The sequence below is a fragment of the Onychomys torridus genome, chromosome 5 (genome assembly GCF_903995425.1).
Source record: "Onychomys torridus chromosome 5, mOncTor1.1, whole genome shotgun sequence".
Lineage (NCBI taxonomy): Eukaryota > Metazoa > Chordata > Mammalia > Rodentia > Cricetidae > Onychomys > Onychomys torridus.
The window spans coordinates 123004931-123032740 of NC_050447.1; the positions used below are offsets into that span (position 1 = coordinate 123004931).

At 38.3% G+C, this 27810-nt stretch overlaps 2 protein-coding genes across 2 annotated transcripts in view; one reads left to right on the plus strand and one right to left on the minus strand.

Moving 5' to 3' along the window:
- LOC118584055 (centromere protein P) overlaps positions 1-27810 on the minus strand; it is a 195340-nt gene that overhangs the window by 81238 nt on the left and 86292 nt on the right. The window lies entirely within an intron of this gene.
- Positions 29-27286, plus strand: Aspn (asporin). The gene is made up of 8 exons (XM_036187996.1): positions 29-292; positions 8971-9223; positions 13189-13301; positions 17738-17951; positions 19427-19537; positions 22966-23059; positions 23284-23422; positions 26162-27286. The coding sequence occupies exons 2-8, from the start codon at positions 8977-8979 to the stop codon at positions 26357-26359; spliced, it is 1116 nt and encodes a 371-aa protein (XP_036043889.1). The 5' UTR covers positions 29-292; positions 8971-8976; the 3' UTR covers positions 26360-27286.

The window sequence follows — 27810 nt, forward strand, 5'->3', positions numbered from 1 at the left end:
TTTAGCTAGAGTTTTGGCTACAATACAAACAGTGATGGAAAACATATGAGCAGTAACAAGTTTTAATCTTGCTCTTCAGTACTAACATGGACTAATCTGTGGAAGCAGTTTATTCCAGTATCACCCAGGACGCAGCCACACCACAGGCTGTGTTAGGCAGGCTAATTCTTTTCCTTTTCTTTTAATTGTAACACTTCATCTTTTCTTCTTAAAAAGTCTTGAGGACTTACATTGTAGCTAAGTAGTACAGGGTGGATAACTACTTTGAAGAAATCTTCTCTTTCCTGACAAGGTATGTGTTCGTGTCTGCATTATATGTACCAGTATACAGTTATTTTATTGTTAATATTAAGGAAGCATTAATAAATATTTGTCAATTATATGGTAAAATTTAAACCATAATTGTATAGTTCCTTCGAATAAGTATTATTAAAAAAAAGCTCTAAATTTTGTAACTAAAATTACTTTAGTTTTATGTCTTATAATAAATTTATTTTAAATACTATGTGTTTTTAAAAAGCAGTAAAAAACTGTCACTAATGCTTTATCATAACTGTTATCATGACTGATCTTGAAAAGTAAACATCTTACACCATCTTTTATGAGAACAATAATCTTTAATAATTAATGTTAATGAAATTTGAGTATATCAGATATATTAAATGAAAGTCTTTCACTATATAAACCTATGATACTGTTTTTTTAATGCATGAATTATTCAATAATAAATGTCTTTTCTATTGTACAATGAAATAGTACTGGGCAATTATAACAGAAATCAAGATAATTTCAAGAAGGAATACCTACCGATAATAGTTTAACCAGGTCTATATTCTATAGGAAAAATTAGACTTCTTTTTATAAAGCTCATACTTAGAATAACACCAAGATTTCCTTTGTACTTTACAAAGTACACTTCTTATTATATCTCTTGTTTAAAAAATTACAGAATGCTCTCACACTCTTCTCCCAACAATCTAAACAGAACATAGTATTCTTTCATGCTAATGTATTCAGAGGTGTGGCAGCCATGAAAACAGTGACCACATGTTATAAAGACTGAGTCACAAAGAACCTGAGGGGTTTCTGTGTGTCTTATCTATTGCTCTAAAAATAGTGTGCTTTATTATTTTATTTTTCTTGTAATCCAACCAAGAATCACTGTGTTAAGGTAGGAAGAAAAGAAGGAAAAAAGAAAGAAAGAAAAAGAAGGGGGTGTGGGGAGTCAGAGTAGAAGCCTCAGCTCAGCTCATGTGCAAGTACCCGAGCTGCTGTTTTTCGTTTGGTTTTGGCAGGGAGCACTATAGTGTAATAGTGGAAAGAATGGAAGCGATGCAGCCTCCTGTTACAACTAACCACTACATTAAAAATGAGTATCATGATACTGACCTGAAGCTTGAGACAAAACAGACTAACTTTACAAGCACTGCAGGAAATTTTAGGAAAGTAGAGAGACAGGAATGTTTTCTTTTAAAACAGCAATTAGGGTTCTGAGTAGAGCTGATAAAAAAAAAAAATGGTACCTAAGGAAAGAAAAATAGCCAATTCTTTAATCAGAATGCCATATATATTTTCAAGGTAAAATTAATTAAAAGTGTTGCTTTAAAAAGTATTGGTGTCTATGAACAAACAGTGCTGTGAATAAGTTTCCCATTGCATGCTTGGATTTTAAGTTATTCCAGGATAAGGCTATGCTTTGATTATACCTGCATGTAGTCTGTATAATCTCTGAGATACACGGGACATGTTACGCCACATTTATATCCTGGAGCATGTAACATATCTGTAAACTGAAATATTCAAGCCCAGTTGTCAAGTTGACTTTTAAACATGGGATTTAAAAATATAGCGACTTATTTACCTAATAAGGTAGCAAGAAGAAACAGCATTTCACTTAGATAAGATTTCCATTTCAAGTTTGCAGACAGTTAAGTGGTAAATAGGAAGCCTCTGCATTTCTCTGCTACATTTCTACTGTTATTATCAAGTCTGAGAGCCTGGTCAAATCTCACCTTGTCTGTTTCAGGGGAAAGTTGGTTCACTGTTTAGAAGTGACTTTGAGGGGTGAAAATCTGCCTGGAGCATTGTTGGAAGCTTTAGAAGAGAGGGGTGAGGAAGTTGCCTGAGCTCTGCTGCCTCCAGGGAGTTCTGGAAGCCCAAAGCCTAAATTTCCTCTCTCAGAGTTCCTGGGAGTGATGTCTAGAGCTCTCTCTCAGCTCTAAATGGTTCTGATTTATTAGTAACAGTAGGAGCACTGGGATAGTATTCCCAAGAGTCTTCTTATTAAGACTAGAACTTGAGACCAAACTCCAAAACTTTTCATGAGTAGAAACACTGGCAAAACTGGTCTAAATCAGTAGAATATTGAATCTTCCTGAGAACGAGATACAAATATTTTTAAGTTTTTAAAAATAGCACAGTCTAAATGCTGCCAAAACTAATAAACTTGACTTTGTTTTAACAAGCTCAAAACAAATCCATACCACTTTAAATAAGAAATAATAAAATAACATTTCACATATTCTTTCCGAATAATAAAAGGCACTGCAGTGCTACCTCTTATTTATTGCGAATATTATTGAGTGGTAAACAGTTGTGCAGATCAACCAACAGAGGTTTAGGATCTTCTCATGGCCTCCTCAAATCTATAGCAGAGACCCAGTAACATCAGGGGGCAATTCCTCAGGGTACCAAGATTGGCCTCTGTTTTCTTTACAAGCAACTGAGATAAAAGAACATAGAAAGATATGTATTTTTAAAAGTAGCTAGCAGAAGATAGAACTAACATAGAGAACTATAAAGAAGTCTATTCTGTCATCAACATAAAGATTTTCTAATAGCCATAGGTAAGCACTTTGGCCACTGCCAAAGATCTAAAAGTGGTGTGTTCCCTAGGAGTGCTTTCATTGGCATTATTCATGTAGCATGGTTGTCCAGGCTGTTCTGGAACCCCCACAAAGATGTAGTTTCATTGAGGTGATAGGCTATGAATATACAGATCTGTAACTCTCACCAGGAGAAAGATAAACTGCCATTTAGGAGCTGGTTGCTTCCACTAGTTACCAAGGGCAAGACTCCTCCACTGTGACAGATAATGCTGAAACTGGCAGGCAGAAGTCTCAATTCATACTTCCATCTTCTTCAGTTATGAGAAAGGCCAAGAGGCTGCCATGAAATATTACCATTCTAAGAAAGAGGTCAGAAAAGGAGGGACTCCAGCTGATGCTTCGTGAACCTGAGACAGGATGTGGAAGAGAAGCAAATCCATCATTAATCTGCTTCCTGGTACCATACCCTGTGCCTTCTCCTTACTCCATTATCTCTACATCCAATTCTCATACCCCATCATTCCTCAGCTTGAACCTGCACTCAGCATTGGGGGAATTTCTTTTGAGCTCATTGAGGCAAGTTGCCTAAGGAATCTCTGTGACCAGCATGTGGAACACATACAAATGCATCCAGCCCTCAACTCTGCTGCCAGGCCACATGGAAAATCAAGATGTGTTCTTGGCATCCACTCTGCTACGCTAACACTCTCCTCTTGTTATATAGACTTTAAATTTTTCCACAGTTCTTTTAGTTCTATATTTCAAATACCTTAATGTTAAAATAGTTTTTGCTTCCATATGGAAGCTAAAGCCCATGTAATTCAGATTTTACACTAAAAGACTTAAACAAGAACAATCAGCCAACTTAATAAACCCCAATTTTCATTTTCTATAATCTAGAAAATGGGGCTAGGACCTTAAAACATGGTGAATTCCAAAACCATTTCCCAGATAGGTGTTTTTTTCTTTGTCTTCTGGGAGAGACCAATGAATAAGAAGAATATGTATGGATAATTGTGTCACTTAAGCTGTCAGCTGAATACTAGAGAAGGGGTAGAAAAGGCAAGGTATATGTTTAGGATTAGAGCAAGGATTTTTATTGTCAGACTGGTATTTCAAATATTTTAACTCCGGGCATGGTGACACATGACTATAATCTCAGAGCTCAAGAGGATCACAAGTTTGAGGCCAGACTGAGTTATACAGAAAATCTGTCTCAACAACAGAGCAAACAAACAAACAAACAAAATACCAATCTTTTTTACTATGTTAAATGTAACAACAACAATAAAAAACTATTTGTGAGAAGAAAAGGTGTCAGTCTATTCCATTTATATGGCTTTATACTCATTTCAATCTTTTTCAATGCTCTATTGGTTTCAAAAGTAATGGAGGATTATTAAGAGGAGAAAAACACTGAAGAATGTCACTAATTTAAACTTGGTTAATTTATTTATTTAGAGAAACAGTGTGTGTGATATATGCTTGTATATGTCTGTGAACAGGTGTGCTCAGCCAAGCAGGTAAGAATGTAGGCCAGATATCAACATCAGGTGTTGCTCTTCACCTCATTTTTTAGACAGGGTCTCTTACTTAACCTGGAGATCACCATTTCTACTAGACTGGCTATCCAGGGAGTCCCTGGGATCCACCTGTGTTCTCCCCCATTCACACTGAGCACTGGGGTTGTAGGTATGTGCCAACACACCCAGTTTTCAAGTGTGGGCTAAGGATATCATCACTCAGTTCTACGTAGTTGCACAGGAAGCACTTGATTTGCTCAGCAATCTCCACAGCCAGCGTTCTCTCACTGCTATCAAATCATTTAACATTCAAGAAATCTCTTTTTGGTATTGTTGTTTTCAACAGGTTCCTACTATGTAGCTCAAGCTGTCTTAGTATTCCCAATATAGCCTAGGCTGGCTTCAAACTCATGATCTTGCCTCAGACTCCAAAATACTGAAATTATAGTTATGTGCTTCAGTGTCATATTTAGTAAGAGTATTTGATTAAGAGTTTTAGTTATGGGTTGGGGATTTAGCTCAGTGGTAGAGTGCTTGCCTAGCAAGCGCAAGGCCCTGGGTTCGGTCCTCAGCTGGGGGGGGGGTTAGTTATATTTTTGATGAGTAGAAAATGTGAGGAGAGGAATGGGAGGGAGATATGTCCTACCTTACTCATTAAGTGACCTAACATCATGCTTGGAACACATAAATGCTTAAGAAATGCCCAGTGACTGGGTGGGGTAATGCATGCCTTTAATCCTAGCACCCACCAGGCAGAGGCAGGCCTATCCCTATATACTAGCCAGCTTGGTCTACACAGCAGTTAGGACTACATGAGGCCCTGTCTCAAAACAAAAACAAAAACAAAAAAACAAAACAAAAATATCCCACCAAAGCAAACAAACACAACCCTCCCCCCAAAAACTCCTAACTAATACAACAAACAAATAAAAAAAATTTTAAAAAAGAGATGTTCACTTGAATTATTAACTCTGGCAACTTCAAACTAGGCTAGGCCAAAGACAGGACTTCAAATGGCACTGTAATTGTAAGCTTCCAATTACTAAAGTTGAGAGTATCTATGCATCTGGAAGACAGAGCTCCAATGTAAGGATGCTCAAAAAGACAAACAAAAGGGGCTGGTGATGTAGTTCATTTGGTAGATTGCTTGCTTAGTATTCATGAAGCCCTGGTTCAATCTCCAGCACAGTATAAACAGTGCTTGGTAGAGCATACCTGTAATCCCAGCCCTTAGGAGATGGAGACAGGTACACTAGCTGTTCAAGGTCATCCTCAGTTACATAGAGAATCGAAGGTCAGCCTGCAGATATATAAGAATGTCTCAAAAAAAAAAAAAAAAAAAACCAAGAAACAACAATATCAACAATAACAAAAACCCCTGAAAAAGTAAGAGACAGTGACAAGCTTCAAGTCAGCTAAAGACTAAAAGTTAAATTTCTAGAGAAAAAGTGTTTTGGAGACGAGTCTAAGTTGACATTAACACTAAGGAATTGGAGAACTACAAAAAGGTGTGAGGAAAAAAGACATAATGGAACCAGATGTGGTGACTCACACCTGTAAACACAGCATTCCAGAGGCAGAAGCAGAGGCAGGAGAAATGCCCTAAATTCAAGGACAACCTGGTCTACATAGCAAGTTTTAGGCCAGAGTTATGCAGTGAAACCCTGTCTCAAATAACCAAAGCAAACACTGTAAGAGGTCAAAGGTAGGAAAGTAGATGAGAAGTAGGGACAAGAACAAAATAATTCTGAAAATGATAGTCACCACAACCCTATGTAAGGGTTTCTAGAAGAGATCCAAGAAGGAGATTTCACAGTAACAAACAGGCCAACAGTTGCAAAAACAGGTGATCTTGTCCAATAGAAGCTCCTAGGCCCTTCTTGCCAGCACAATGCCCCCCACTGTGGATTTTATAAGCCTTATCACACAATCACTTCATGCGTTTGTGCGTGCGCATTTGTGTGTGTGTGTGTGTGTGTGTGTGTGTGTGTGTGTGTGTGTGTGTGTGTGTGTTTACTTGAGCACAGAGAACAGAGAACAAGGATAGTTGCTCAGGCACCATCTACCTTGCTTTGAGTCAGGGTCACTTGTTGGTCTGGAACTCACTGATTAGTCTAGGTTGGCTGGCCAGTGAGCCACAGGGATCCACCTATCCATTTCTTTTTTTCTTTTCTTTCTTTTTTTTTTTCTTTTTAGTTGTTTGAGACAGGGTTTCTCTGTGTAGCTTTGTGCCTTTCCTGGATCTCACTCTGTAGACCAGGCTGGCCTCAAACTCCCACGAAGATCCGCCTGCCTCTGCCTCCCGAGTGCTGGGATTAAAAGTGTGCACCACCTCCGTCTGGCAGCTATCCATTTCTTTAGTGCTGGGATTTCAAGCAGGTACTGCCACGTCTGGCTCAAACTCAGGTCCTCATGCTTGCACAACAAACACTTTCCTGACTACATCATCTCTCCAGCTCCATATCTAATCTTTAATTTCAGGAAAAGGTAAACAACGGAGATGTTGAGGTTGATTTCTGGGTTCTGGGACACAGTAAACAGCTGACTCAAGGACCATGAATTCTGAAACTGAGCCAGATATGACTGACTGGAATTCTCTTACTGAGTCACTGTTGACACGCAGTGAAGACCCAGCAACCGTTAAGTGATTGAAGCTGAAAGACCTTCTATAGAGTCCCTTGCTCTTGAAAATGAAAAAAATATGAATGTGAATATATATGTATATATATATTCATGTTAAGACTTGTTTTTGTAATGGGTATCACTGGGATACACCTATATTACATTATGTTTTTTTTTTTTTTTACCTTTTTTTTGAGACAGGGTTTCTCTGTGTAGCTTTCGAGCCTGTCCTGGAACTCACTCTGTAGCCCAGGCTGGCCTTGAACTTGCAGAGATCCACCTGGCTCTGCCGCCCAAGTGCTGGGATTAAAGGCGTGTGCCACCCATCAATATTTCATTATGTTTTTAACCTTTGAAAATGTCTAAGAATGTACATATTTCATAGGTAGTGGTAGATGCCTGTAATCTCAATATTGGGGACTGAGGCAGAATAATCACCTACAGGGAGTTTGAGGCCAACCTGGGCTATAGGGAGACCCCTGTTTCAAACCACAAAATAACAAGAATAACTCCCTCAGTGTGATAAGTAAATCTATGCAAGGAAATATTAAACATCAGATGGCAAAGAATTTATGCTCTGAAGGTTCTTATTTATACATTCCAGTTTTGTATAAGCTTTATCCCTCCCTCCCTCCCTCCCTCCCTCCCTCCCTCCCTTCCTCCCTCCCTCCCACACACCTAAAAACAACATAGCATCTACCAGAGACAACTATTCAACCAGATGAAAACGGTACAGATACTAGCAATGGAAGGGTGCTGAGAATAGTTAGTCATGATCATTTTAATTTACTCTTCTAATTATAAAAGAAATATTTACTGCTTATAATATTAAAGGAAAAGAAGACAAACGTCACCCAGGCTGGGGATGTCCAGTGGAAAGCAAACCCTAAGTTTGATGCCCAGCATCACATAACCAGGTCTAGCAGTACAACCCTGATTCCTGGCACGTGGGAGGTGGAGGCAGGAGAATTAGGAGTTCAAGGTCATCTTTGGCTACTTAGTGAGTTCCAGGCCAGCTTGGGATATGTCAAACTGTATTTGGAAAAAACGAAGGCACTTTATCCACAGTTCTACCACTGTAGTTTATAACTGACTAGATTTATTTAGACTAGCTGTTTTTTTTATTTAGAGGTAGACTAACTATGGATTGTTAAATATTTGCTTTCTTATTTCACAGAAAGGAATCTATATTTAAAGTATCTTTGGAAACATTTTGTAGGTTAAAATATAGTTCATTTGATAAATATACTCATTATTTTCCTGTAACCAACAGAACTCTTTAATTTTTTCTATTATAAAAAATTCTATTACGCATTTCAGAATTATTTCTTGAGATGAGACTATTTTAAAAATTCAGAATAAAAATAAAACAAAAGGGGCTGGAGAGATGGCTTAGAGGTTAAGAGCACTGACTGCTCTTCCAGAGGTCCTGAGTTCAATTCCCAGCACCCACATGGTGGCTCACAACCATCTGTAATGAGATCTGGCACCCTCTTCTGTATACATAATAAATAAATAAATCTTAAAAAAATATTATTCAGAGGCTATTTCTCTTCTCAAATCTAAGTACCTCATTTTAACTTCTTTCACTGAATTTCAAAGCATCATGAGGTCAAGCCTGAATTTCCTAGTACAATTTGTTCCAGAGGTTTTTTTTTTTTTTTGAGCTGAGGCTCAAACCCAGGGCCTTGTGCTTGCTAGGCAAGCACTCTACCACTGAGCTAAATCCCCAACCCTTGTTCCAGAGTTTTAGGTATTTCCAAGATGAACATGCACCATCCATGGACAGATGCAGCTGTTTAAATAAATAGAATTATTGAAGCTCCCTCTAAAAGCTTATGCTGAATTGCTTTCAAAAAAGTTTTATGTATTGAATCCTACAGCACATAGTAATAGGTAAGAAGGTCATTTTGTCATACTGTTGCCAACACCAGAAATGTATATAAAAGAATTTGCATCTGCTGAAACTCTAACACTCCATGTCTACTTGGACACAGGACAGCATGAAGGAGTATATGATGCTGTTGCTTTTGGCCGTGTGCTCCGCCAAACCCTCCTTTAGCCCTTCACACACAGCACTGAAGAATATGATGCTGAAGGATATGGCGGACAGCGACGATGACAGCGACGATGACAATTCTCTTTTTCCAACAAAGGAGCCGGCGAACCCCTTTTTCCCTTTCGACCTGTTCCCAACATGTCCATTTGGGTGCCAGTGCTACTCTCGAGTTGTCCACTGTTCTGACCTAGGTAAGGACAGGGGGCAACTTTATTTTGAAGAATACTGTTATTCTGAAAAGGTTAAAAGGATAAAAAAAAAAGTAGTTACTGAACTTTCAAAACTGTATTAGTCACCATAAAATGGTTTATTTATAGGTAGAAGGTGAGTGTGGTAGCCCGGGCTTTCAGTCCACACTTTTAGGAATCCAAAACAGGAGGACTGAGTTTGAAGCCAGCTTAGGTGAAACAGAGACCCTCATATAAGAAACAACAAAAATGAGGCAGAGGTAGATTACCTGCTCACTACCCCAGTTTTGATTCCAGAACTACAAAACAAGCAGAAATGTTCAGTTGGAGACTCCAGCAGACTGCAAAGCATATCTACACTTATTTAAAAATTCAGAATAAAAAGAAGAAAAGTGGCTGGGTGGTGGTGGAGCTTGTGTTTAATCTCAGCACTTGGAAGGTAGAGGCAGGAGGATCTCTGTGAGTTCCAGGGTGACCTGGTCTACAAAGTAAGTTCCAGAACAGCCAGGGCTATACAGAGAAACTTTGTCTCAACTCCTTCCCTTCCCCAACACACACACACACACACACACACACACACACACACACACACACACACACTCACACACACCAGCTCCCACCTTTTAAAAGCGTTCCTATGAGAAGAGAGGGATAAAAAACTTTTAGATAAAAAGATACGAAGAGGAGAAAGACAGAAACACAGGATATCTTTGGGAGGACCTGAATCAAAACCCAAGGTCCCTTCTGCCTCTTCAAAAGGTTCTTTTTAATAACAATGCCAAAACCTCCTCCTTGCTAGATCAAAGCATACCACACAGCCAGGTGTAGAACTTTCCAAACACCTGGTAACCATGCCCATGGTCAAACAGTCTCCCTATGCAGCACTGCTGGGTAAAGCAAGCTCAGATTCTGGGACCCTGAGTAAGTGGGAAGCTTCAGGCTAGCCTGGTCTACAAAGTGAGCTCCATGACAGCCAGTGCTACAAAGAGAAACCTTGTCTCAACACACACGCACGCACGCACGCGCCCCCCAAAAGAGGCATCTTACATAGAAAGGATTTCTTTCTTTTCTCAAATCTAAGCACTTCATTGTTAATTTCCTTCACTGTAATTCAACTCAAAATGTCAAAAAGATCAATTCTACACTTAATTGGCAGCAAAATCCTACAGTAACAAAATACAGTGCCCAACCAGAATGATAACATGGGCCATGTAGATTTCATGAAATCTTTAGATATCTTAAATGCAAAGTTCTGTTTGTTATGAATAATTTGGGTTTAGAACTTCCTAGAAAGAAGTGATTGAAGTAAGGTCTATTTGAAATTTATCATTCTTGCTAAGTAACTCCACTGTGTTGTTCTGTTGCTGCAACAAAGTAACTTAAAGGAACCATTAATTTTGGGTGGCTGCACACTGCAGCTCACATATCGGCAACCAAGACAGGAGAGGAATGACAGGAGACAGGGAAAAAGGAGTGGGGAAGCCAGGGCTAAGTAGAGAGAAAGCAAAGTAAGGAGAGAGACAGAGACAGAATGAAAGCCTTAGTAGCTGTCTTTCTGCTTTCCCCTCTTATTCGGTTTCATACCAGTCTAGGGAGAGTGCCACCCACATTCAGGGTGGGTTGTCCCCCTTGAGAACCCTAGCTAAAACTGCCCTCAGACACAGCCAGAGGTACACTTCATAATCTAATCAAGTTGATAATCAAGACTAATTAGTTTCAAGTTAGATGTACATATCAACTTGACATCTGAACACATCCCTTTAGACCTAATATTGTATCCCTGGTCTTTAAAAGGCTCATGCCCATCTTATAATGCAAACTACATTCATCTCAAAGACTCTCACAGTCTTAACAATTCAAATATGCTCAAAAGCCCAAGTTTAAGGTCTCATAAGACTCTCAGCTGTGAGTCCCTGAAAACAGAAAAGAAATCAAACAATTCCAAGATACTGAGGCACACAGTATACATTCCCATGACAGAAGAAAGGGGCAGCCGGGCAGTGGGGGTGCAAGCCCTTAATCCCAGAACATGGGAGACAGAGGCAGACGGATCTCTGTGAGTTCAAGGCCAGCCTGGTCTACTGAGTAAGTTTCAGGACAGCCAGGATTGTTACACAGTGAAACCCAGTCTCAACAAAACAAAACAAAACAAAAAACCAAAATAAAACAAAAAGGGGGACAAGAAATAGCAAGAACGGGGCAATGGTGGTACATGCCCTTAATCCCAGCACTCGGGAGGCAGAGGCAGGTGGATCTCTGTGAGTTCGAAGCTCACCTGGGCTACAGAGTTAGTTCCAGGAAAGGAGCAAAACTACACAGAGAAACCATGTCTCAAACTCCCCCCCCCCCAAAAAAAAAAAGAAGAAGAAAGAAAGAAAGGAAGGAAGGAAGAAAGAAAGAAAGGAAGAAAGAAGGAAATAGCATGAAAAGACTAGACGAAAGCAAGATAAAAAACCCAGAAGGGCAAATACAAAATCCTGTCTATCCATAGCTAGCACTAAGGGTACAAGGTGGCATGGCATGCTCTAGTCACCCATATCAGTTATAGCCAACATGGCTTCTCTCTTGGGCTGGTTCTGTTCCCTTCCTCCATCCCTCTCCTCTCCTCTTCTATCCTCTCTTCTCCTCTTCCTTCTTTTGAGACAATATTTATATAGCCTACCATGGCCTCAAACTGGTTATGTAGCCAAAAAATACTCTTGAATTTGAGCCTTTTTGTCCCTACCTCTAAAATACTAAAAACCAAGTGGTCAGCTAAAAAGACATACATATAGGTCAACATTATATGAACTGAGCAGGTTGTATTTATATATTTAGGAATACATACAATATAATTAAAGAAAAGACATAAATTTGAAAGAGAGCAAGGGGGAGATCATTGGAAGGCGTGAAGGGAGGAAACGGAAAAGGGGAATTGTATAATTATAATCTCCAAAAGAATTTAAAAGTGTGCACCTCAACTTTCTTCTGAGATGACAGAGGTAGCTGTTGTTCCTCAAAGAAGAATGGAGACTAAAGGCTCAAGGGTAGAAAAGTGATGGAAGCTAAGTCACTTTGTTCTTTAATATCGGGGGTGATGAATGAAATAAGTTATAGCTCAAATCTACATGCTAATCAGGATATTTGTAGGATCTGTAAACAAGACTTATAGCCAGTTAGAGGAATTCACTATTAATGGTAAAAGAGTATTAAATTTTTGTTAACATGAAAATAATATAGCGTATCTATTTTTCTAATCATAACTTTGTACACATTGGGCTTCTTTTTTCTTTGTTTTATTTTGTTTTTTGGACAGGGTCCCACTCTGTAGACCAGGGTGGCCTAGAACTCACAGAGATCTACCTACCTCAGTCTCCCGAGTGCTGGGATTAAAGGTGTGTACTATCTCAACCAATTTCATTTTGGTTCTTCTTAAAAAATTGTCAAGACCCTTATGCTCCAGTTTCTCACTAACCAGCAAATCTGCACAAAAAAGCTATTATTTTCAGCCCAAGTATACTGTATAAACTATGTGTCTGTTGCCTATGATCTTTTAACAAAGCCAAGCATAGCCTACTACCATGTATTTCATCTTGGAACCAGACAGGTTCAAGACAGATAGATACTCTGTAAAAATAAAAAAAAGTTACTTGAGAAGGTCTTAAGACTTTCAAAATGTTATTTGTCATTTTTTACAAGTACTAAGTGCTATGTTATTGATCACCATGAATTTTTTTTTCCTGTTTTTCGAGACAGGGTTTCTCTGGGTAGTTTTGGTGCCTGTCTTAGATCTCACTCTGTAGACCAGGCTGGCCTCAAACTCTCAGAGATCCGCCTGCCTGTGCCTCCCGAGTGCTGGGATTAAAGGTGTGTGCCACTGCCGCCCGGCCGATCACCATGAATTTTAAAAATGCACATCTCTACTGTATTACTGATCTCATCTTTAGCACGAACAGCTATCATCTGTAACATGTTTGTTTATTTTTCAGGTTTGACCTCTGTCCCAAGCAACATTCCATTTGATACTCGAATGGTTGACCTTCAAAATAATAAAATTAAGGAAATTAAAGAAAATGATTTTAGAGGACTCACTTCACTTTATGTAAGATTATATGCTCATATTTTCAAGTACTTAGTAAAAATCCTTATCACTGTTGAAATGACTACTTACTTATACTGCATCAGTGTAAAAACCTCTTACTTTGCTATGCAAAAATCTTGTATTCAGCTGAGTAAACACTATGGCTTAATTCATTTGATGCTTACAGAATAACAGTCAGGTAAAAGGTAACTGGGCTAAGAGTTGAAATGAGATCGTAATCTAGTCAGATGATAATGCTCACTAGCCACTAAAAGGAGTAAGCGAAGAATTATTACCAGGGCTTGGTGGCCTTTGATCCCAGCAACAAGAGAGGCAGCAGCAGGTAGATCTCAGGCCAGCCAGAGGTACACAAGGAGACCGTTTCAAAACAAACAAAAATGCTATACTATACCAATAGTCAACATGGTATATAAGAACTCTTCATCCAAAGCCACTGACTTCAGATTTCACTATCGTTCTCCAATAGTAGCACACAGAATGTATTTATTTAGGTGGCTAATATATTCATGCATGTTATCTTTCCTTGATCTTTGTAAAAGGAAAAGATTTTCATTTTCATATATTAGTAAATATAATTAATATTTTAATGTCCTAACATTCCTAGGAATTAGAACCATGGAAGACTGCTGGCTTTCTGACTTACTCTGGGGTGAGGTTTGGATGGAGAGTCCGATTTGGCGCTGCACAGCTGTGGAGGCCCCACAGCTCCTGTCAGTGCTGCCTGTCTTGCTGAGCTGAGGCCAGGCATGCAGATGAACAGCTCTAGCTTTATACTGTCTGTATGGTGGACTAGGACTACCGCTTCCAGGCCATGTCTCTATACTCCCAGGCTGTGCTAAAGAAAATAAACATACAGCCTGGCATCTTTAGGGAAGGGAAAATACTAAGAGGAGAAGAGAATTTATAACTGTACTAGACCTTGCATATAGGCCTATCTGTATCTAACAGTAGCCAAGAATAGCACAGATTCTGTATCTGGGAGATGTGAGGTCACCCTGCCTCCCTGTCATCTCACATATACTCATCATATTAGAGGGACACAAAGGGATTACTGGCAAGGCTGTACCCAGAGCCTAGAGATTAGATCCACCCTGTAAAAGCTCAGGTTTAAGTGCTGTGCTGCTTGGCAGCTGGACTATTGACTGCTCATTTTTTTTTTTTTTAATCTTTAAGTTAAGAAGAAAGTGTAGGTTTGCCATATAAAATGCAGTTTCCATACTAGGATTTACTCAAATATTAAGACAGTCAGCAATAACACAATGGATTCTACCGAAGATCCACCTAGCCAATCCCACTAACTTGATATTACAGAAAGTTGGAGAAAAGAGAGGCCATTACTCTATCACCAGAGATTGGAGAGGATGTGCATGTATACATATGTAATCTAAAAAGAGAGTGTGGAAATATATATAATCTATGAATGCTTCTACCACCTGTTAAACTACATTTAATTTACGTAACCACAGAACAACTAATGTTATATTTGATATCAAAACCATAAAAGTTTCAAATCAGTTAGAATAATTTTGTTATATTTTAGGAGTATTTCATGAACTCAGTCTACATGAACTTTCATTTTTTTTTTTTTTTAATTGGGAAATGATGCACTAAAAGACATTGGGAAATTCCTAGGCCTCTTTTTCAGTATTTTTAAAGTCAGTTTCTATATTGTGCTGTGTTAAGGGTGGCTGCTCTGTTGTGGGTGAACCTGAACACAGCTCTTGCCTCTATCACCTAAATAACAATGGAGGAAGCGGCCTCACCTTCCTCAGCAGTAAGAAAGGTATAATTTTGGCATGGATTTTGTAGAACGATTTATAAGATTAAATGAACAAATACATGTAAGCTGCTACTCAAAGATAGGGATTTCCTCACCTGTTTATCAGTATTACTGCCAGGCTAGTGTGAGTAGACTAACCAAATGTGCTAATATAAATCACTTTTTTTTTTTTGGTTTTTCTTTTTTGAGACAGGGTTTCTCTGTGAAACAGTCCTGGCTGTCCTGGAACTCACTCTGTAGACCAGGCTGGCCTTGAACTCACAGACATCTGCCTGGCTCTGCCTCCCGAGTGCTGGGATTAGAGGAGGTGTGCACCACCACCACTGCCTGGCTAAATCATTTTCAATTTCAGGAGGAGTTTGTTTGTTTGTTTATTTATTTATTTATTTACTTACCTACTTATTTATTTTTTATTATTATATTTGTGTTTTAATTTTACACATCAGCCATGGGTTCCCCTGTCCTCCCCCTCCCACTCCCACCTTCCCCTTACCCCTCCCCTCCATTCTCATCTCCTCCAGGGCCAAGACTCCCCTGGGGATTAGCTGAGTATCGAACCCAGGGCCTTGTGGTTGCTAGGCAAGCACTCTACCACTGAGCTAAATCCCCAACCCCGGTTTTTTGTTTTTGTTTTTCTTTTTTTTAAGACATGGCTTCTCTGTTTAGCCTTGGCTGTTCTGGAACTCACTCTGTAGCCCAGGTTGGCCTTGAACTACAGAGATCTGCCTGCTTCTGTCTCTCAAGTGCTGGGATTAAAGTGCGCACTACCACCGCCTGGCTCGTTTGACGGTTTTGTTGTTTTTCTTTTTATAAGAGAGGTTTCACTATGTTGCCCAAGCTGGCCTCAAACTCCTGGGCTTCAGTGCTTCTCCTTTCTCCTTTCCCAAAAAGAAGTAACAAGAAGTGCTTGTCATAGCTACAGGCTAAAGCACTTTCACAAGTAGGTGCTTTATTCTTGAAGTAGGGGGATGCTGCATAATTTTTAAAGTTTAATCATAATATCTATTTCTTGCCTTAAAAGAGAAATCAAAATGTTTTAGACATTCTAGGAATCTCTGTTCTATTTCAAGCTGCCTGTTTGGTGCTAGTTAGTATTCTCATGGAAAAGATAACACACAGAGCAACTGGCACCCTCAACACCCTCAGGCCTCCCCACTCACTTCTCTCTCTGCTGTTACAAACAGTGACTGCACACTACATTTTCTTCTACATTGTTTGTTAGTGATGTATCTGGGCTGCAGGACAGCCAGTTCTTTGTGTAAAAGCCAACACTGAGTACAGTTGACCTTGGGTTATTCTACCAGCCCATCATGCCAGGCATTATGTCATTCAGCATTTGACAGAGCTGAACAAAAGTTGAAGACAAGCTTTTACCCTAGTTTTATTATTCATCATTCCTTTTATGTAATTCCAATAATCTAACAATTGCATGTCTTAAACAGAAGACAAATGGATAAATGACAAAAGGCATAAGTCCTGAGCATTATGGCAAGATCTTATTGAGGTATATACTCATCAGGCAAGGCAGCTCTGACTTCACTTAAAGGGTGACACCAGGCAAGTCACTTTCCTTCATTGTGCCCTGTACTGTACTACTCAGAGGAAAGCTAGATTTAACCTCATGGGGTCAAGTAAAAGTTGTAAGCCAGCTTTGTGATCCACTAAGTTGTTAAAGCCACCTCCCTACCCCATTTTCCTACTAACTAAAGGGAAATACACCCTTAGCTGTTATCATTTATCCAGAAAGGAGCCTATTTTTGCTAGACAGCAGTGAGAAACAGTTTCCCCTTTTCTAGGATCAATCTTTCTTAGATGAAACCTTAAACAGCATGGTTTGTCAGGAAAGAGGTTGCTTTAAGAGACACAGAGGCCAGAGAGTAAAATAAGTAAACACGCTCTTGAAGGAGTTTGCTGTGTAGCCAAGAGTGTATGTGCTAAGGAGAAACACTCTGAGTAATCCCAGTAAGCCATATTGACTCTGTCTAGAAACAAAAAGAAAAACAAAGTAAAGGTAAAGTTTATAAAAGAAATAAATCTCAAGCTGCTACTTGATAGAACCACATTAATAGAGGGACAAAAAGTCCTAAAGATGCTAAGAAACCTGCCACCATTGTTGGTAAACATCCTAAGTTCTTTCTGCTCAATATAGCAGAGGGAAAAAATAGAAGTATATTATCTTGCCATGTGAATGGTTACTACGAATGTATTAACAACTAATTCAAAGTTTATAAAGATGAGATTGTATCTAACTAGCACCAGACATTAAAACATTGTACTGTTCTAACTCAATATTCTGAAAGCTGAAATTATAACAGATATCTTTAGCTAATATATAAATGGAAGAAATTATAATGATGACTAGTTATTATAGAATACCAGTAAATCAATCCATTCCCATAAACCAGTGGTTTTCAACCTTCCTAATGCTGCCACCCTTTAATGCAGTTCCTCATGTTGTAGTAACCTCCAATCATAAAATTATTTTCATTGCTACTTCATAACTAATTTTGCTACTGTTAGAATCATAATGTAAATATCTGTATTTTCCAATGGTCTTAGGCAACTTTTGTGAAAGGATCATTCCACACCCCCCAGAGGGGTCACAACCACATGTTGAGAACATCTGCCTTAAACTGTCTTTCTATGCTTTATCTAGGCTCTGATTCTGAACAACAACAAGCTAACAAAGATTCATCCAAAAACCTTTCTAACCACAAAGAAGTTGAGAAGGCTGTATTTATCCCACAATCAGCTAAGCGAAATTCCACTTAACCTTCCCAAATCATTAGCAGAACTCAGAATTCATGATAATAAAGTTAAGAAAATACAAAAGGACACGTTCAAAGGAATGAATGCTTTACATGTTTTGGGTAAGTTTTCCCAATGAAAAGGACATCCTGAAATTGTAATTAACATCCAAATTTATACTATTAATTTTCAAAGTAATTTCAAAAATTAATCTTTGACTCTATTAAGCCATTTATAAACCAGTTTGTTTTATTTATTTATTTTTATTTTTATTTTTTTGGTTTTTTTTGAGACAGGGTTTCTCTGTGTAGCTTTGTAGATCTTGCTCTGTAGACCAGGCTGGCCTTGAACTCACAAAGATCCGCCTGCCTCTGCCTCCCGAGTGCTGGGATTAAAGGTGTGCGCCACCACCACCTGGCAAACTATTTAATTTAAAGTGTGAAAACTTATAGGACACAAAGGAAAGTTTTGTGATGCTCTCTTTCTTTTTCAAGAATCTCATGACATACTTTGCTCTGCTTTTGGGAACGAAACCTTAATTAATAAAACCTATGCTATTAAATTTAAACACAGTATTTTAATGTATAATATAAATTACTCAATTATAATGTACACACTTAAATTTTTTATTACTTGGAATATAAACCTAATTTTGGTTATGTTTTAGATTATTGAGATGTATATTTTATTATAAAATTTAAGTCTCACTATTTTATTTGTAATGTTTACCATGTAACTATGCCACCTGCCTGCAACAGTCATTCAAATACCTAAGCAAAGTCCATGTCCACATATTCTCTTAATCTAACCAAGTACCTAGCACTTATAACTTCTAAGTTAAATTTCTACTAATCAATTTATAAATGACAAATGATTTTTTAAAAATTAAGGGGTAGGGCTAGGCTAGGGAGATAGCTCAAGAAGTAAAGTGCTTGCTGCACAAATCTGAGAACCTGAGTTTGATTCCCAGAATCCACATTAAAGTTAGGCATGGTAGTATATAACTTGTAATCCCAGGATTGGGGAAGCAGAGATGGGCAGATACCTATGGCTCAGTGGCCAGATAGCCTAGCTTACTTGGCAAAAAAAATCTATCTCAACAAACAGTTATATGCAATTAATTTAAGTCCATTTAAAACGCCATGGGAAAAAAGTGGATAGCATCTTAGGAATGACATCCAGGGCTAACCTCTGGCCTCCATGAGCCTCTGCACATGTACACAGTTTAGGAAACAACAAAATAGAAAACACAAATACCCTGAATTATATAAAGGGTGTTTTTTTCCCCTGTTGCAATATTGCTATAAACCAACCAAATCATCATGCTCATGGCATATTGGAAAGTAATGCTATTTAATAGTTCAAAACAAAGAAATAAAAACAAAAAAAGAACTTGTTGTATATTCCAGTTCACAAAATTCAAAGCAGTGTTTTTCTGAGGTTGACAGAAAGAAGAGTATACAGAAGGAGGTATACTGAGTAGAAATGAGCATGAATGAGCAAGAAACACTTCTCCAATATTCTTCAGATATGTCCCTCCGTGTTGTGAGTTTCCATGATAACAAATGTGTGCTGAATTACGTCATTTCTTTCACAGAAATGAGTGCAAACCCTCTTGACAACAATGGGATAGAACCAGGAGCATTTGAAGGAGTGACAGTATTCCATATCAGGATTGCTGAGGCAAAACTAACCTCAATCCCAAAAGGTTTGTATTTGTTTTACTTAAAATATGGCATTTTAAAAGGTACCATCTTTTAAATGAGTATACGTTGTTATATGGTATTACCATATATTATCTAAAACAATCAGAAACCCCAGTGCCAGTATCTGACCAGAGGAGTATGACATTTAGTCCTTTTTCACATACAGAGAACCATATGTAGTAATCTTTTCAATAACATTAAAACATAATCTTTTCCCCTAGTAAGAATAAACATCAAAAAGCAATGAGCTTCATATTTTCCTTCTCTTTCCTGACATTTATTCATATAAACCTGTCAATCCACAGTTCTATAGAGATAGAGAATTCTGTAGAGTAAAAAGCAGAGCATGCTGAATGGGGCCAGACCCTTATCCTTAGCTGTGCTGCTGCAGCTGAGGTGGACAGAGACTGTAAGGCCAAATGGGGGCGGCACTGGCTTTGAAAAGAAGGATATATGACAAAGTGCTCTGTGACATCTTCCCAGGGGTATGGTGGAGATTAATGTGCTAATACGCAGAAAGGCTTGGAGACAGTATCTGAGACAGTCTATGACAACAACCGTACTAGAAGGAGCCTTACATCATCAGTCCAGATTAATGGGATCTCAAGCAGGCACTCCCAGGAAAAATGCTCCTTCACTGTCCTAGATAACTTACATCCAAACTTGCTACCTGATAATTAGCTGGGTAAGATTGACTGCTTTTCTTGGAACTCAGGCTCACCCTTTTGCTTTCCTCATCTCCAACAAAGGCTTCTTCTCTGTGTTGATGACTAACTGGATCAAAAAAAAATCTCATATTAATAACATTTTTCAATTTTCAACAGTAATTTCACTATCTACTAGTAAAAACAGCAAATTATCCTGTCCCCTCCCCCACCATAGGGTTTCTCCGTGTAGTTTTGGTGCCTGTTCTGGATCTCTCTCTGTAGACCAGGCTAACCTTGAACTCACAGAGATACGCCTGGCTCTGCCTCCCAGGTGCTGGGATTAAAGGCCACATTTCCTTTCTTGATTGCAAGCTGGTACAGGGAAAGCAGAGCGAGGAAAGAAGTGAAGGCAAAGGGAAGGGACAAAGGAGGATTTGATGAATCCTGCCAGCCCACCTGACAAGATGGGTGATATCAGTGGGCCACATTTCCTTTCTTGATTGCAAGCTGGTACAGGGAAAGCAGAGCGAGGAAAGAAGTGAAGGCAAAGGGAAGGGACAAAGGAGGATTTGATGAATCCTGCCAGCCCACCTGACAAGATGGGTGATATCAGTGGGTGTAGCCATTCTTTCCTATACTGCATATACCCTAATTACAATTTCCTTCAAATATCAAAGCATAATTTAATTTTCAATATTATTTCAGAGCTTAAGAAATTATATCTTCACAAACAAACCAGAATCAAATGTCTCAACTGACACAACTATTCTGTCACTATCTCTGTGGCTCTAATAAACCATTTCTTGAAGGCAAAGTTCTTTACTAGAATGTGGCAGTCGGCACGTCAAACTTCTGTCATAAAGTAACTTGCAGCCATCCCGGAACTCTTACCAGGAAGAGTTAACAGGAGTAAAGTAGAAATGTGTCTTCGTTCCTGTTTGTGTGGGAAATTCTACTGCATAATCCCATGTGGGTGGGGGAGCAGTTTGAGGTACGAATAGATATTGCTATCCAAAAGCATGTTAATACTTTATTTATTTTTTTTTTTTGTCAGCAGCAGAGGGGCTTTTGCTAGATTCACATCTTGGCATTTCCTCTGCTTGGGCCTGTCTTAGAAGCTGGCCCCATTCTGCTCTCTGGTCACCTACCTTCCTCATGTCCTAAGGACAATGGCCCCTTAAGTTCATTAAGCTCCCTACTGAGTTTGCTCTTCTCCAGCTTCCTACAGTCCACTCCAGAACAGGCTGATACAGGGCATTATCTAATAATTCCATGAGAATATTAATTCTTTGGTGACAGACCCTTTGTCATATAACTGAAAGTAACATACAGTTATTGCATAAATATAATTAAAGTCAAACAAAATTCAAGAAATTAGAATCCTGTCAGTTTAGAAGAATAATTATTTTATTCTAGTTTACTTTTAAATTCAAATTAAATTCTGGAATCAAAAACAAATTTAGCCATAAAGTCTACTGATAATGAAAAGATAATTCAATTTCATTCAACATTTTCTAACATTAATATGGGAAGGAAATGTTTCAGCTAAAGTTACAAATGGAAAGTTTTTCCAGCAAGGTAACTAGAATCATAGGTTGACAAATAGCACATTGAAATACGACTACCACAATGAGGTTTGCTTGAGTTCTCTAGTCAGCTCCTTTCATACCAGCTACAAATGCAGAGGGGTAGGCTCTGGGTATGCAAGTGTGAAAAGAACAAGAACGGATGGTCACAGGTCACCTGCCATGTGCAGGGGCACTGAAGCTGCATTTCTTATATAAAATAACTATTACTAACTTAAAGAGTAAGTGCTACAATGGACTAAACAATGCAAAAGAGTAAAATCTTGTTTACTGATGATGTTAAGAAGCAAATGACCTAACAGGTAACCTCTTGGCATTCTATGAATTTTCCTGAAAGAATCAAACTTGCCTGCTGCTTTTTCTGTAAAAAATGTTACCAAGTAAATAAACAGTCACAAAATTTTTGAGAAAACACTTCCAGCTAGCAAAATGAAAGACGATATAATAAAGCCACCAAAGTCAAGTACAACGATGTACATGCAGTGCTAGCCATTTCAGAAGCTAAGGTAGGCCTCTGTCTTGCAACCAGGAATTTGTGGTCAACCTGAGGATCCTAGGTGGATACCATCTCAATCAGCAATTCCAATTTTAGTAAAGAACAGACCAAGGCAACAACTATCAACGCCTAAAGCATCAAATGAAGGATGACCCATCCCATCTGATTGAGTCTCTGGATCTGAGGGGCAAGTCACAGAAACGAAGAGGCAGGGTCCTGATAAACAGTAACACCTGAAAGCTGCCAGTGAAATCCAAAGGATGAACATCTCAACCAAATCAGTCTCTCAAAACAATCAATAGAAAGGGAAGGAAATAAAAGAATGTTATTCAAGGGGTGTGTGTGTGTGTGTGTGTGTGTAGAGTTGTATATTAATTGTTAATACTAAAAATCTAAGGATCAAACCCTGGGCCTGGTGCTTAGCTAGAATCTCAGTCCTTGATATGATTTTTTGAGATAAGGTTTCTCTGTGTAGCCTTGGGTATCCTGAAATTCACTTTGTAGACAAGGCTGAACTCACTGAGATCCACCTGCCTCTGCCTCCCAAGTGCTGGGATTAAAGGTGTGCACCACCACCACTGGCTTAATGAAAGAGTTTTTAACAGGATGCACTTGAAATACCTAATTCCACAACTGGAACCTTGGCAAACAGTCACTGAGGCTTGGCCTTACTTCATCTAACACACTTATTTTCTTCTTAGGCCTACCACCGACCTTACTGGAGCTTCATTTAGATTTCAATAAAATTTCAACTGTGGAACTTGAAGATTTTAAACGATACAAAGAACTACAAAGGTAAAAGTTCCCAAAATCTTCACTGAAACGTGATAGCATATATGACGAATACATTAAAGAGGTTTTAGATAATGTACAGGGATCCTACTCAAGAATGTAAAGAGAAAACAAGGAGAGACCCATTGTTATGGCTGCCTATGCTAATAGGCTCATATATAGGGTTGTAGGGGTTTCAGCAAACTCTTATTAAATCTAACCACTATAACATTTTATATCACCTATAGGCTGGGTCTTGGAAACAACAGGATCACAGATATTGAAAATGGAAGTTTTGCTAATATACCACGTGTGAGAGAGATACACTTGGAACACAATAAACTAAAAAAAATCCCTTCAGGAATACAAGAATTGAAATACCTCCAGGTAAAACATTCTACTTGTGTTTGGTAGATATGGGCATTTTAGTCGTGTAGAACATACTAGTGTATCTGAAGCAAAGATCCAGTGAGTAACAAGAAAACTTTGAACACAAAGACTCCAATGATATGGGTAGGAGAGTGTGAGGAGAAGACTTTCTCAGAAAGATACCACTCAGGAAGAATAGGACCCTCTCCATCTATCTATACTTCCACCTAACTCAGACTGCTGAGGTCACTGTAATAAGCTGCTCACCAAGCAAACATCAAGTTGTTGAAGTTTCTCAAGTCAGGACACTAAGCACAATCATCTGTTCCTTTTGTTCTATAAACATTCCACAAGGCAAAGCAAGTGGATTAGGATCTGGGTGATAGGTTTGAAGTGGGTATTCAGTTTTAAACATTCACACCAGAAAATGAAATTAGCTGAAAAATCACTATTTGGAGCATGTATTAGTTTTCTTTTTATTGCTGTAATAAGATACCATGTACAGGACAACTTATAAAAGAAAGAGTTAAGTGGGCTAATGGTGCCATCTGTTAGAGTCTATAATGGTAGAGTGAAGCTATGGCAACAGGTGGCTGGAACAGCAGCAGCTCAGAGCTCACATTCTGATCCACAAGCAGGAGGCAGAGTACACTGGGAATGGTGGGAGTCCTCTCTCAGTAATACACCTCCTACAACAAAGCCATATCTCCTAATCTTCCCTAACAGTTGCACCAACGAGGGGCCAATTATTGAAACATTTGAGCCTATGGGGACCATTCTTATTCAAACTCCTACAGAGCATAAGAAGTTCATATAGGACCACAGATGTAGTTCAGTGGTAGAGTGCTTATATACAATGTGTGAAGCAATAGATTCAATTCTCAGCATCCTCACACTCTCTAAGAAGCTCACATTTTGTCATCTGCTGACAGAAGTCACCAAAAGTGAAGAGAATATTTTACACAAAATTCTAGAGCTTTTAGTTTCCCTAATTCTTATCTATGGCCCTCAGATTAAAACAAAAAAAAAATCCCTATTTCATCTGGGTGGTGGTGGTGCATGCCTTTAATCCCAGCACTTGGGAGGCAGGGGCAGGTGGATGACTGTGAGTTCGAGGCCAGCCTGGTCTACAGTGTAAATTCTAGGGCAGCCAGGATACACAGAGAAACTCGTCTTAAAAAACAAAAACCAAAACAAATAAAATAAAATTCCTATTTCACGTCCATCTGTTTCCTCAAGGCCTTTCTCTACTGTGCACAGGCTTTTCTCTCAAGTAGCAAAAGAAAAGAAACTAAGAATTGATTACTACTTGTACTAAATTTTTGTTTCTGTTGTTCCTATTGAGACAGGATCTTATTATGTAGTCCAGGTTGCTCTCAAACTCACTATGCAGTATAGACATTTTTAAAACCCATAATCCTCCTTCTTCATTCAACCTCTTGAATGCCAATTTTACATGCATATACCGCCATGCCTAGACTTTTTCCTATCTTTAAACAAGTTTTGTTCACTGCACTCTGGAGCCACTAAAGAATGGACTATGTGTAGATCTGGACTTCTGCAGCCAAGAGCACAGCCTGGTTTTTCTCAAGCCAAGCTCTATCCCCATCCCAATTTCCACACCTGCAACTCTGCACTACAACCTGGATATCTTGGTTTTTCATCTATTTACTTCTTACATGCTACTTTTGTTAGCATTTCATAGTGGAAAAATTTTTAACATAGAAAAAAACTACAAGTCCCAAATGGATAATAAATAATCAGCAAATTAAACAAATCTACATCTAGTTTGGTTTATTCTTATTGAGCTTACTGCTATAAATAATACCTTGCTATGATACTGAGCAGTGGGAGAAATGAAGAGGAAATAATCTTTCACAGTATCCCAAGACTGATAGAACAGAAGAGAGTTAAGACCAAACATAGATGTTTTAGACAATGTCTGTCCAGGTTTTTCATTAACAGGTTCAGCTTAATCTTGGCAAATGAAAGAAGATTCTATAGGTAATAGGAATAAATATTCTAGCATTGCCAGTAAAAGGCATTTAATATGGCATGGTAGTGACTACAGGTATGAGGTGGGGGAAGTAGAAGGAAAGAGCAATGTAGCTAAAATGACCAGACAGTATTTTCTGGATGGTGTCACAAGTTCTATGTGACAAAGTCCTCCCCCAAACACTTGCATACCTAAATTTGACTTGGTATGACAAGTAGTCAACATCTATAAATGAATATATCTTATGAGAAAATACTTTCATATCAATGTAAAGGAAACAGATGAAGCCAGGCAGTAGTGATACACACCTTTAATCCCAGCATTCCAGAGGCAGAGGACAGCCTGGTCTACAGAGTGAGTCAGGTTAGCAAGGACTACACAGAGAAATCTTGTCTTAAAAAACAAAAACACAAACAATAATAACAAAAAAGTAAACAGATAAATAAAGCTATAAATCATAAACAAATGCTGACCATATCCAAGAATAGTGGTTCATACCTGTAATCCCATGTACTAGTCAGGAGGCTGAGGCCAGAAGATCAAAAGTTTAAGGCCAATTTTGTAATGTAGCAAGATTTTGTCTCAAATAAAAATAATAATAAGGACTGGAAATGCAGCTTGGTGGTAGAATATTTCTCTAGCACGCATGAGGTCCCATTTTCAAGATTTAGCAACCCTTCTAAAACCTAACTATTAATAAAACACATTGCTTTCACATTTACTGCGCATTTAAAATTCATTCTTTTTTTCCTCCACAACAGATAATCTTCCTTCATTATAATTCAATTACAAAAGTTGGGGTGAATGACTTCTGTCCGACAGTGCCAAAGATGAAGAAATCATTATACAGTGCAATAAGTTTATTCAACAACCCAGTGAAGTACTGGGAAATACAACCTGCAACATTTCGTTGTGTTCTTGGCAGAATGAGCGTTCAGCTTGGGAATGTTGGAAAATAGTAATTAATGATATCCACTGAATATAAAAATCAAAAATTTATACATTCGGAATACTTGAAATGTACTAATAATGGTAGTATGATTCACATAAGCAAAACTCTTTTCCATATGGTCAATGACAAAAAATTTCAACAGAATTTTGCCCAACTATTGATACTCAGAATAAACATCTATTGCAGTGTCCCTTTGCACATGAATGGTTCTGTGTAAATCTGTTGCTTAAACATTCTTTTCTCAGAAATAAAAAGATAGGTATTCAGTATTTAACTCTTCATTATCAAGTGTAGTAAGCAGAACTGTACTGTAAACAGAATGCTTGACTTAGTAATCTTTGTGCCCTTCCTTTGCTATTAGAAAAACAAAGCTGGCAAGAACAGCAATATGAAGACTACACACATTTTCAGTATCTTCTTAATAACTTGGATAGTACTGGGTTATTTATAATAATGTTGAAATATATATAATTTGACAAAAATCATATAGAAATTCCAGACTCATAAAACTTCAAGTATTCACTTTCAACACAACAGGTAATATTCATTAGAGTTAGTTTTGGAGGTACAACACATGACTTTCTTTTTTAATTATCTGGTTATAAAACTTTGTAAAGTGTAATGATTGCTTATATAAAATGTATAATGTGCATTTTTATGATCAGCTATATAAGCTTTTAAGAACACAGCAACTGTTAAGTTGCATAGTGTCCTTACTTCAACTAGAAGTATTTCAGGATGTCCCTTTGGAAAAGTATGGATGCCAATCAATTCTCTACCAATTTGTCTCCTCCAACTTGTCTCTTCAAATATGCAGACTGGATAACTCAGAGAAACGACAAAACTTAACAGTACTTTCATGTGTTTATTTAACTGATATTCAATATGAATTAAGTAAAATTTGAAAATAAGGAAACATTATTAAAATATTAGTTTTAAATAAAATATATGTGCTTTGGTACCATTTGTCTCCCCCCAAATCAGAAGCATACATACTTTTTTTTTCTTTAAAAAACTAATTTGTTTTAATATTTTATGTGTATGGGTGTTTTATTCACATGTGTATAAGCACCACTTGCTTGCCTGGGACTAGAAGAAGGCACTGGATTCCATGGAACTGGAGATATAGACAGTTATGAGCTACCATGTAGGTGCTGAGAACTAAACTTGGGTCCTTTTGGAAGAGCTGCCAGTGTTCTTAACCACTGAGCCATCTCTTCAGCCTCTTACATTTCAACTACCTCAAAACCTAGACTTCAAATGATTTTTTTTTTGGGGGGGTGGTGGTGGCGGGAGAAGAACAATGTTATAGATATATAAGTGGTGGAAGTTGAACACCAAGGTGAAGAATGGGTAAAGAACATTTCAGTCTTCAAGGCAGGTTACGCAACTTCAGCACCACTGGTATTTTGGGTCATCATTCTTGGGGATGGGGACTGCTACGCACACTGAAGAATG

Coding starts and splice junctions, on each gene's coding strand:
- Aspn (XM_036187996.1), top strand. CDS start 8,977: ATGAAGGAGTATATGATGCTGTTGCTTTTGGCCGTGTGCTCCGCCAAA. Junction 9,224..13,188: donor TGTCCACTGTTCTGACCTAG/GTAAGGACAGGG, acceptor TTTATTTTTCAG/GTTTGACCTCTGTCCCAAGC. Junction 23,060..23,283: donor CGATACAAAGAACTACAAAG/GTAAAAGTTCCC, acceptor TATCACCTATAG/GCTGGGTCTTGGAAACAACA.